The 12633-nt window shown below is 37.2% G+C and overlaps 1 protein-coding gene across 1 annotated transcript in view; it reads left to right on the top strand.

Moving 5' to 3' along the window:
• LOC150097890 (sodium/potassium-transporting ATPase subunit alpha-like) overlaps positions 1 to 12633 on the top strand; it is a 397473-nt gene that overhangs the window by 346411 nt on the left and 38429 nt on the right. The window contains exon 18 of the mRNA XM_090406625.1: positions 5163 to 5185. Coding sequence (XP_090262751.1) covers positions 5163 to 5185 — 23 coding nt within the window. The remainder of the gene's footprint in view (positions 1 to 5162; positions 5186 to 12633) is intronic.

The raw sequence follows: 12633 nt of genomic DNA, 5'->3' as shown, positions 1-12633 counted from the left end.
TGGGGAGTTGAGTAAATTAGATGCTAATAAGGCTGTGGGACTTGATAATATATCACCGCATATTCTGAAGGAATGTGCCAGGGAGTTGACACCTGTCTTGACATATTTTTTTAATACGAGTCTTGCACTCGGTCAAGTCTCTAAGGAGTGGAAGGAGGGCAAGATTGTGCCACTTCATAAAGGAGGTGATCGAACTCAAGCATCAAACTATAGGCCTATCTGTGTGTCAAGTGTTGTGGTTAAGTTGTTGGAGAAGCTTGTGAGAACTAGGATCCAGAGTTGGGTTGACTACTTTGCTGGACAGCATGGATTTGCTAAAGGGAGGTCATGTTTTAGTAATCTACTTACTTATTATAATAAAGTGACCGCTTCCTTAGACAGAGGAGATGGATACACAGTAATATACTTGGATTTCGCAAAGGCTTTTAAAAGAGTACCTCATGATAAGTTAACAGTAAAACTAGAGCAGATGGGGTTGAATATTAGATTAGTGCATTGGATTGGAGACTGGCTATCTGATAGGTATCAACAAGTTGTGTATGGGGGAGCAAGGAAAGCGAAAGTTGCTAGTGGAGTGCCTGAGGGGTCTGTTTTAGGGCCATTACTGTTTAACGTATATATTAATAATATTGCTTAAGATTTGGATGGAGATATTCAGTTGTGTGCAGATGATGCAAAGTTGGGACGAGCCATGAAGAGTATTGAAGATGTCATGGCCTTACAAGAAGACTTGAATAAATTGAGTGATTGGTCACGGAAATGGGGATGTGAGTTCAATGTTGCAAAATGTAAGGTTTTAAAATTTTGAAAACAAAGATGGGATGCAGAATTTATGCTTGGTGAGGATATATTGTTGGAAGTTGAGGAAATAAGAGATCTGGGGGTGATAGTGAATAAGGATCTAAAATTTAGGAGACACATAGCCAAAATTGTGAAGACAACACGAATGCTTCTGGGAATGATGCTGAGGACACTGACATGTAGAAGTCAGGAGATTCTGTTCCATTGTGTAAGGCTTTGATTAGGTCACACATGGACTACTGTGCCCAGATTTGGTCACCGGGTTTTCAGAAGGATGATGAGATGTTGGAAAGGGTCCAAAGGCGACTGACTAATGTAGTTTCTGACCTCTGGAATGTTGAGTATAAGGAATGATTGAGAAGATGTAATTTGCAGAGTCTGGTGGACAGGAGGAAGAGGGGAGATATGATAGAGACCTATAAGTTGATAAGGGGTTGTTATAGGATCAAAGTTGGAGTAGTTCTACAGAAAATAGTGGGAGATCAGGGGAGAACCAGAGGTCATCCCTGGAAACAGTATAAGGAGGGCATGAGTAGGGGAGTGAGAGGCAGGTTTTTTTCGTGCAGAATTGTAAATGATTGAAATGCCTTGCCTGAAAGTGTGGTGTCTGCAAGGAGTTTGAGTGTGTTTAAGTCACGGTATGATGAGCTGTTTGTGTGAAAAAGGGACCTCCGAGATGAGTCTTTGACTCCATGAGGTCTTGGGTGTAATAATAATATACTCCATTAATATTTAAGTATCTTCTATTTATTTTTAATTTAACTGTTATAATTTGATCATTTACAAAATTGTTCTTTTGTATTATATTTTTTCCTCATTTATCTATTAAAATATTATTTGCTCTACTATACGGTAGTCCCCCCCCTTATCTGCAGGTTCGCTCTCTGCCGTTTCAGTTACCCACGGTCAGTGCTGGTCTAAAAATATTAAATGGAAAATTTAAAAAATAAACAATTCGTAAGTTAAAAATTGCATGCTGTTCTGAGTATCATGATGAAATCTTGCAACAATCTGCCCAGGGACGCAGATCATTCCTTTGTCCAGTATATCTACAATGTACTGTATATGCTACTCACCTGTTAGTCATTTAGTAGCTGTTTCAGTTATCAGATAGACTCTCGAGGTATTGCAGTGCTTCTGTTCAAGTAACCCTTATTTTACTTAATAATGGCCCCTGAGTGCAAGAGTAGATGCTGGCAATTTGGATATGTGAAAGAGAAGCCCTAAATTGCTTGCTTTAAGTGAAAAGGTGAAAGTTTTTGACTTCATAAGGAAATAAAAAAAAATATTTACTGATGTTAAAATTCCATTCACATTCACTTTATAATTGTTACTGCCAGCTTGGTTGGCTGAGTGGTTAGTGTATCTGCTCTCCAGCCAAAAGGCTGCAGGTTTGAATTCTGCGGTGGGCATGGATGTTTGTGATCGTCTTTCTCCTTCATGCATTCATTCATATAAAGGTATAAATACTCTTCCAAGAGGGAATGGGTCATCATGGGAGAAGTAGATCCAATCCTTCCACACTGGGAGAGGCTTTTACCCAACAGTAAATATATAGGCTGAAATATATGAACTGAAAAAAAAAATCTCTTACTCTGAGTAATTTATAAATTAAACTTTATCATAGGTATGTATATATAGGAAAAAACATAGTATATATATATATATATATAGGGTTCATTACTATCTGTGGTTTCAGGCATACACTGGAGGTTTGGAACATATCCCTATTGGATAAGGGGAAACTACTGTATAACATAATAAAACCATCTATATCTTTAGTTCCCTTTAATTTCTTTTTTTTTTTTGTTTTGGTCATCACACCTATATTAATACTTTTAATTTTTAGTTGTTTTAATAATTCTAATTCCTTTGTTGTTATACTTCTTACATTTCACATGGCTACTTTTAAAATGTCCGAGATTCCTAATCTTTTACCTTTATCCTTTCCTGGTCATAATTCATTGTTTCTGTCCAGTGAATTTTCCAGTTGAAGCATATAAATTATAAAGATTTTTTACTTGGTAAGGTAGCTAGCCTTATGCAAAACTCCCAACCTGGAGGACCAGGGTATCTCTCCTAGTCTGGCAATTACCTCTTGACCTGTCGAGCTATGGAGACCCTATCATTAGCTTAGCTACCTCTGACATATCTCTTGAGGTCATAGGTGCATGCAAGCCTCCTCACCGCATCAAGATGGAGATACCATTATTGGTTTCAAACTTGAAAATCATATTCTTCATTTTAGACATATAATGGACCCTTGCAACATTTTGACAATCGATTTTTTTTTTTTTTTTTTTCATATGCTTTTAACTAGAACTGGATTGTTATTCACTTAGGTATTTCATTACCTACCCAGATAAAGTATGAAATAAAATTCTTATTTCATACTTTAAGTAAAATGACTTGTTATACTATGGAATACTTGATTATTTTATAGAATAACTGAATTTTAAGCCTTAACAGTAATATATTCATTGCAAAAGTTTCATATCACCATATTTCAGACTGAGAAAATGGAAAATCTCAGTTCTGCATATTTCAGAACTGAGTAAATTAAATTCATAACTGTATTTAATGTATTCCTTACCTCTCTGTTTGTCTTGTTTCTGATAGCTTTTCTAATTCAAATATTGATGAGTACAGTAGACGCTCGACTATCCGGAACCCGGATTTTATCACGGAGAATTATAACAATACAGTAATTCTCTGTGATAAAATGAGGAATACATACTGTAATTTATTTTGCCAAGGCGTTGCAAGCGGGGTTCTGCTACAATCCTCCTACGTGCCGTGTGCATAACACAAGTTGAGACATGCAAAGTGCGGATATCTTGCTTCGTCAGTTGTGTATCGGATGTCCACAAGTGCAGAATACGGTTGCCACTGTTCCTGGTTACGTTAGTAAATTGTTAGTAAAGAGATTCGAAACATATCACTTGTAAAGTCTTGGAAAATTCTTTTGGACCATGAAGGTGGACATTTCAACCTTGAACCCATGTGTGAAACCAAAGTGGAAGATGAAAACAATAAACTTGTTTCGTTACTCAAAAATGTACTGAGCTGTGACAATTAAGAGGACATTACAGAATGGATGTCAAATGACAAAGTTGATGAAATAACTGACAACGATATTGTGGAAATGGTGACATACGGAGAAGAAGAAGTGGAGGAGGAGGCATCCTTAGATGACAGGAAAAATCTCATCCTATATTCGGAAGGGGGTTCACGACGATTGAGGCAGTGCTGCAGTACATTAGTGAGCAGGAGGAAGCAAAGCCAGCTGATATCATCTGCTTGCGTAAGTGGAGAGACATTGTGGAAGAGGGCTAAAAGGGTGAAGCAGTCATCTATCAAGGACTTTTTCAAAAACTAAAAAACTGTAAGTTTTGACTCTTTCATCTTAGGCATACCTTTTCACATTTGTGTGAAAAGGTAGGCCTAGAACTCCGGCCTATCCGGCTTTTTTGTGTTATCTGGCCTGCCCTTCCGCGATATTAGGCCAGATAGTCGAGAATCTACTGTATTCCTAACCACATTTCCAATTCTAGGTTTGGTTATTTTCAGTTTGTGTGTTACCTTTATCATCTCTGTTTATTCCTTTTTTGGTATTCCTTTCTCCTCTCAGCTTTCTTAGTAGTCTCTAAATCATTTTGCCATCTGTATAATATTTATCTTCAATAATTCTTTTCAAAATCTTCCCATGGCTTTTTGTTTAGCTACTTTTACACATAACCAACATATGTCTCTATAGTGCATTTGGAAGAATTATCATCATTGTCATCATTACAAGCATCTTCTCCTTGAACTCATTCACAGAACACCCATGATAAACTCTGGAATCCCACTCCACTTATTCACTACTCTTCAAGCAAAACTTCCAGTTCTAATAATCCTTCTTACTTTTACTTAGTTATTTTTTATTGGTGAGAGGTATAACCTATGGGGACTCAATGATCCGTGGTGTTCAAGATAGGATGCATGAAGAGGGTTTGCCAGGAGGAACGAGAGAAAGGGTGGCTTTGGCAGTTAAGAGAGGTGAAAGGGTGGATGAGATGATTGTGATGATGGGTACAAATGACTTGAGTGGTGGTGTAAATAGGACAACGAGAGATCTGAGATTCTTGCTTGAGGTAGTACGAAAGAGGACACAGAGAGGAAAGATAGTGTGTGTGTTGCCTAGCTATGATAATGACAAACTGAGAAGAAGAGTGGTAATATTGAATAACATAATAGCTTGAATGTGTGATAAGAGAGGACTGGAATATGTGGATGCTTGGAGTGTTTTTGAGGACAGAGAGGAATTGTATGCAAGCGACCACTGACATTTGAATGAGGAAGGATGTGGGCATCTGGAGAGATTACTGTTCTAAAAAAGTCAGTGGTCTCAGGGAGGTTGGTAGCAGGGGTGGCCTCTTGTGGGAATGGGTACTAGGGAGAAGGGGGACAACATCAGGTAACACTGAGCTCGGTGGAGTCTAGAGGGGGAAAATGCTGGGTATGGAAACAATGGCATTTATATGCTATATACTAAAGATATGAGTATCCAGAATAAGGCAGAGGAATTGGTGGCGCAGATAGCATCAGCCTGGCCAAAAATTATTGGGATCACTGAGACGTGGTTGACAGAAGAGGATATAATAACAGGAATAGAAGTCGCTGGGTACAGCATTTTTCAGCAGGATAGGAAGGGAAAGCTTGGTGGTGGAGTACTGCTTATGATAAGGGACAACCTATGTCCTCTATGAGTGGAGACTTTGGAAGGCAGTGACACTAATGATTTTGAAAGCATATGGTGTGAAGTAGAGGTGGGCAAGACAGGATATTTAGTGGGGTGTTGCTACAGACCCAGGAGTACAGAGGATGGGGACCAGAGAATGTTTAGACAGTTGAGTTTGGCAAGTGCAAGAAGAATGATTGTTATGGGAGATTTTAACTACAGTAGTATAAACTGGTGAGAGGAAGATGCATGTAGCAATAAGGGAATGGAATTTCTAGGATTCTCGAGGGACAAATGTCTTAGGCAACATGAAATAGAGGGAACAAGAGGTTCAAGAGTTTTCAATTTGGTTATAGCAACAGAAGAGTTGATAATAACTGAGATGACATCTCTCTCACCAGTTGGAGAGAGAGTGATCATATGGTTTTGACTTGGAAAATGAATAGACATGCAGGAGTATCAAAGAAATGGGAACTTATATGGAATTATAAAGCAGGTGATTATAATAGTCTTAGATGTCAACTTCAGGAAGTTTCATGGAGGGAGGAATTGGAAGGCTGGGATATTATTAGTGCATGGGAAATTGTGAAAGAATATTTGTTAGCAGCAAAGGTAAGTTGTATGCCACGAGTGAAGAAGAGGGTACAATTTGGAGTAAAGTGGATGACAAACAATATTAAACAGGAATTGCATGCGAAAAAGAGGCTATGGAAGAGATATAAGGAGACAGGCGAAGAGAGGATGCATGAAGAATATAAGACACAGTACAGAAGAGTGACTAGTATGGTAAGGAAGACAAAACTGGAATATGAGAGGAGATTAGCCCTAAGATCCAAAGAAACTCCTAGGGAATTTTTTAGATATGTAGCCAGTAGGAGGAGAAATGGCTGTGGAAGAATGATATTTGGGATAAAAATGGGAATAGAGTGATTGATGCAGAGGACATAGTAGAATTGTTCAATGACCACTTTATTGGAGTATTTCATCTTGGAGAAGTCAGTTTTAATGCTAGAGGGACAGGGTAGATTCAAGGTTTAGAGTTACAGGAGGAGAGTGTGTTTCAAATACTGACTACTCTGGATGTCAGTAAACCTGTGGGACTGGATGATATTTCTCCATGGGTTTTGAGAGTATGTGCTAGGGAACTGACAGTGCCTTTGACCTGGCTTTTCAATGAAAGTTTGGCTACTGGAACGGTGCTCATGGAATGGAAGGAAGGTAAGATAGTGCCATTGCATAAGGGCGGTAGCAGACTGGAAGTGTCTAATTATAGACCAGTTTGTGTGTCATCAGTAATTATAAGATCTTGGAAAAAGTAGTGAATGACCGTATACAGCATTGGGCAGATGAGGGTAATGTTATATGCGAGAGTCAACATGGATTTGTGAAAGGGCGCTCTTGTTTTAGCAATATGCTATCCTTTTATAATAAAGTTACAAGAACATTAGATGAGGGAAAGGCATATACTTCAATTTTCTTAGCTTTAGCAAAGGCATTTGACAGGGTGCCACATGATAAGATATTTAAGTTGCAGCACATGGGTCTGGATGTCAGATTGCTCAACTGGATTCAGGATTAGCTGTCCGATAGGTATCAGAGAGTTGTGTATGGTGGGGCAGTTTCAGGGAAGCAGAGGGTTACAAGTGGGGTCAGTGTTGGGACCTATATTGTTTAACCTTTATATCAATGAAATTGTCAGTGGATTGCAAGGGGATGCTCAGTTGTTTGCAGATGATGCAAAGCTGGGAAGCATTATTAGTAATAGTGCAGATGCGGCAGCCCTGCAGGAGGATTTGAATAAGCTAGATAGATGTTGAAATGAATGGGGGGCGTTGGTTTAATACAGCAAAATGTAAGGTCTTGAAGTTTGGGAAACATCGATGGGACACTGCATTCTCTATGGGAGGAGTTCTACTGGAGGAACTAGGGGAGTCAAGAGATCTAGGATTGATGATTGATAGAAACCTGAAATTTAGGGGACATATTGCAAAGGTGGTGAAGGTAACACAGAGGATTGCTGCAATAATGAGTAGGACACTGACCTGCAGAGATAAAACAGTTATCATTCCGTTGTATAAGACCCTGATCAGACCACACTTGGACTATTGTTCTCAGATTTGGTCCCCAGGATTTGAAGGGGATAAATTAACTGTGGAAAAGGTACAAAGGCGGATAACAAAGATGGTGTCGGGGCTGTACAATGTTAGTTATGAGAATCGGCTGAGGGAATGTGGACTGCAGAGTTTGTTGGATAGAAGAAGGAGAGATGATATGATTGAGACTTTTAAACTGTTGAAAGGTGGTTACAGGGTTGACACTGGGGAGTTTTATCACTGGGTTGAACAGAGGGAAGGAGTGATGACAAGAGGACATCCATGGAAGTTACAAAAGGAAACTGTTTGCAGGAGGGTGAGGAGTGGTTTCCTTTGATGGACGGTGGTTGAATCATGGAATGCATTGCCTGATGGAGTGGTGAGAGTGAGAACGGTCAATGAGTTTAAGGAGTGGTATGATAGACTTTGTGTTTCCTGGGGGGGGGGGGGAACCTCCCCTCGATGAGTCTTGATAGACTTTGTGTTTCTTAGGAAGGACCTCCCACAATGAGTCTTTTGACTCCATGGAGGCCATGAATAATAATAATAATAATAATAATTTCCATGAGCAATACCTTGTTTTTCTCCCTTCCTTTAGTTTTGTACTTAAAAATTGCCTCTATATCAGTCCCAATCCCTATTAGTAACTTATACTTACTTTATTGCTGTATTCTTCTTTTATGCCTGTCAACCACCTGCTGCATCACACAAGCTCTCAGTGTATCCTGAAGGAAGCATTCCACAAACTGCTCTCAATTTTGGTCACTCACCTCTGGAGCCTCTCCACCGCTTCCTTATCCCCAAAACAAGTGATTCAGGCTACAGGTTAACAAATTTGCACAGTAATCCATATTTGGCCATGTCGAGGCCTTATAAAGAGAAGAGATATATCATTTTCCTTATCTTTTTTTGTCAGTTCTTTCTTTATGTTACATGGTGGTGATCAGCATTCAATTTGGTAAAAATTATCAAATTAGTGGTAATTTGTCATACTGTGTAAATTGTAAAGATCAAAACATTGGAAAATTAAAGTTATTGCTCTTAATATGGTAATAATAGTGTCCATAAGTTTATCAAAATGAATATATTCTTGTCATTGTCTTCAATAACTAAGTCATTCTATGAACTACTTTGACCACTTTTGCAGTATGCTCTCTGAACATCAACTTCTCTTCACCACCACCACCTGTAAATCCCTAGCCCTTTGATTGGAAAAGATATGGATACAGTGCTCATCATAATCTGAGAAATACTAATGAGCTTTTACAAACTGAGGGTTAGCCAGCCAGTCTCATACAGGAGTAAAATTCTGAGTGTCCTCTCTGGAAACTCAGATTTTTCCTCCTACAAAACAGACAAACCAGCCCAAATACATATACAATTAACAGACAAAAATACTGTTTAATGTGCAATAGCTGGTATAATGTGGACTGTGGATCATGTAGTATAGAGTAATCTCATGCAATGAGTCCTGGGACTCCATGAATCAAAATTTGGCCATCATGAATAATAATAACTTAGCTTTCCTCATTTTTCTCTATAAGAGCACATGCTGACTTACATAAAATGCACTCCCTCTTTAGCATCTTGTGTCTTGGAGTTCTTAATTATGCAACTTTGCACACAATTTCACTATGCTTCTCTGGATAAATCATGCAATTTTTTCTTCAGATTTTGTCACTCATTCTCTAATATTTGGTTTTCTTGTTTTAATTAGGAATGGCTAAAACAACAGTCAGAGACTTGTCTAAAATATGGAAGGATGGATCTGTCTCCATGGAAACAAAGTTGAGGATTTTAGATGACTGTTTTTCCAACAGCACTTATGGATGTGAGACTTGGATGAGAGATGTGGTGTTACAGACAGCTGTAGAAGACATTATTATTATTATTTTTATTATTGACACCTCCAAGGAGGCTGAAAACTAATCACAGGAGGGCACCTACTTTACAATATTACTTTACAATATCATCTACTGAAAGGCAGACAAATGGATGGGTGTGAGAAAGGATCAGTAGAACTTTAAGGCATCTTAAGGATATTGACAGAAGGAAGTTGAAATACTTTGGACACATTGAAAGGATGAAAAGAGGACTTCTCATAACAGTAATAGAAAGTAAAGTTCCTAGAGAAAGAGGAAGCGATAGACTGTCAATGAAATGGATAGATGGATGGTGTGTCTGAACTGACTGATCTTCAGAGAGTTAAAGCCTCCAGAAAAGTATATAACAGGACCACATGGCAAGAATTGGTGTGGCACATCACCGAGCATCTGGGTGACCATACAGCATCTGCTGATGTACAGTGGACAGATGGAGATTTGATGGATGTTTGAAAACATCCATCAAACTCTTCTCTACCCCTAGCCCCCAATAATATTTCTATATTTGAGCCTTTACACTTCACTTTACAATTTGTTCTGCTTTGATTCTTTTCAAAACTTAAGTACACACATGAGATACTAGAATAGGATATTACTTCTTAGCCTGATAAACATTAAGTGGTGGTCACTTCCTCTTTCATATACTATAACTCTTATATCTTGGACTGCTCAGAAGACATAACATCAACAATAACATAATTGATAAGAGCTTTCTTGTTTGGTGCATATTCTCTACCTCTCTCTCTCTCTATCTAAACACACATGCACGCACACACACACACACACACACACACACACATATATATGAATTTAAGCATATTTTCATATTAACATGGATTTAGTCCATTTCCTTTGCAAAATTTGTGTAAGTTGTAGCTATTATTATTAGCTCAGATATCCCAGATTTTCACTAATTTTTCCCCTAGGGTTTTTTTTTTCTTTCCCCGAAACATTTCTATGATTCATTTCCCACTTTGCCATTAATTTCCCACAACTCAACTCTAACCATGCACATTCTAGTAATTCCTGGTATAACAGTAGTTACAGATTCTCTGGCTTTCTTTCTTAACTTTTGTAATGAAATCAGTTTTGATGTCTCCCATTTATTTGTTACATAACTACATAGGGAGGGGAAAAAATATGAAAAAAATCTAAGGCTGTTTGAAAAAGGTGTCCATGAAATTGGTCCTTCATCTTTTTCTGCTCAACCTCCTATTCAGAAGATAAGCATCTAAATTCATGGTATTCCATAGATGTAATTTAAAAAACATCACCACTTTTGTTAAATTCATTATCATTTATTGATAATGAACGAAGACAAAAATTCTCGTTTTACACCATTCACTAACTCAAATTTTGCAAAATACCATAAAATGTACTGAGGTGTGTTTTTTTTTTTTTTTTAACAGTCACCATCTTGACATATGCTTGATTACAAAGAGATGAGTATGTATTATTATTATTATTATTATTATGTAACACCTCCAGGGAGTCCAAAGACTCATCGAGATATGTTCACAAAATTCTGAGTAAGCAAATGCTATGCATATTCCATTATATTAAACACTCCAGTGTTTAATCACAACAGAAACTAGATTATCAAATTTGCACAGTTTTCCAGAAGTTGTTTATTTACCCTATGCATTGGTAAACACTGCACATTCTAAAAGTATTTAAATATTCTTTAGGGAATTTGATATCATTACTCCATAAAAATGTCATACCTCTGTATAAACATTAAGTAGCTGAACATCTGTCTGTCAAACCACATGTAATATCATTAACAAGTAAATTGAACATAGTGGCCCATGAAAAGAACCTTTTGACATGACACTGGTTATCTTCCTTTTTTGAAATATTACCCCCCCCATCTCACGCATACAACTTGCTAGTATCTTTCTGAAAACGAGTCTTCTGTTTGTCTCACTAATCTATTATCCATCTTTCATCTTTCTCAACTTATGCACCAACTTAATGATATATATATTAGTGATATATAAAGATGCATTCATGATACATCTTTATAGAGCTTAATCTTGTGATACAATAAATATGCAGCTTTAATTATTGTTTAATTTAAATATATATATATATATATATATATATATATTTGGGTTGGGGGGGAGGGAAGACTCTTCCAAAGGATAGTAGTAGATGGAATGATAGAGTAGGTAGTGAAGTTGCTTTGGTGAGTTTCAAGATAGACTGTAAAAGGATGTTGGTTAGCAGTGGCTCTAGTTTTAATAATTTTGGAGGAGAGTGGAGGAATAATAGAAGAGGCACAAGGCAGAAACTGAATATCTGTGCGAGAGGGAATTGAAGTGGGTATGTGAGAGAGGGATCATTAATTAGCCAGATTGCATTCTTCTGGATAGAATTGAGCAATTTTAGAGAGGATTTTGGTGCACCACCCCAAAATCCTAGACAAAAACAAAAAACAAAGACAAAGCGGGTAATTTCTATTACCCTGCTTTGTCTTTGTTTTTTGTGGTTCTTTGCTTAAAACCTCGTGAACTGTCGTGAATAGTTGACTGCCACCATTTATTTATTTCTACTAGATCTTATGTTCTCATGCTCTATAGTCTAACAAATTTATGTTTTACGATTGTGCCAGTTAGACTATGTATTGAGTGTGCGAGATTATAAAATTTTAAACTAAAGACAAAGCACATATTGTTAGCATTCCCCGCTTATGTTAATCTTTACCTTTAATTAGCTCTGAATTGATTATTGATCACCTAAACTTTATCTTAAGCAGGTCTGAAATTTTCAGGATAGTGCATTGACAGAATCAGTTCAGTGTGTTGTTCACAAACCATTTAATTAAATCAAACAGGAATATTTACACAGTTTGATTCATATTAACACATATATACAATTGTGTTACAATTCTTTTTTATTTTCAATTCTTCCTAATTCAAACTTAGTTCTAACTTTATTCCTTTATAGCTAAATCACAATTTAGAATATCCTGCCAGTCATATATTCACTAACTGATAGTAAAACATACCTTGAGTAAGCTTAATTCAATATCAATTTATATTATCTTATTGTACTCATAAACAGACATATTTGATGTACATTCTTGTTCAGAATTATCACATACATAAGTACTGCCTTTTACATGAATCTT

This window comes from Typopeltis vanoorti, chromosome 16 (genome assembly GCF_054136105.1).
Source record: "Typopeltis vanoorti isolate ZY-2024b chromosome 16, IOZ_Tvanoo_1.0, whole genome shotgun sequence".
Lineage (NCBI taxonomy): Eukaryota > Metazoa > Arthropoda > Arachnida > Uropygi > Thelyphonidae > Typopeltis > Typopeltis vanoorti.
This window is presented reverse-complemented; position numbering and strand designations above follow the sequence as displayed.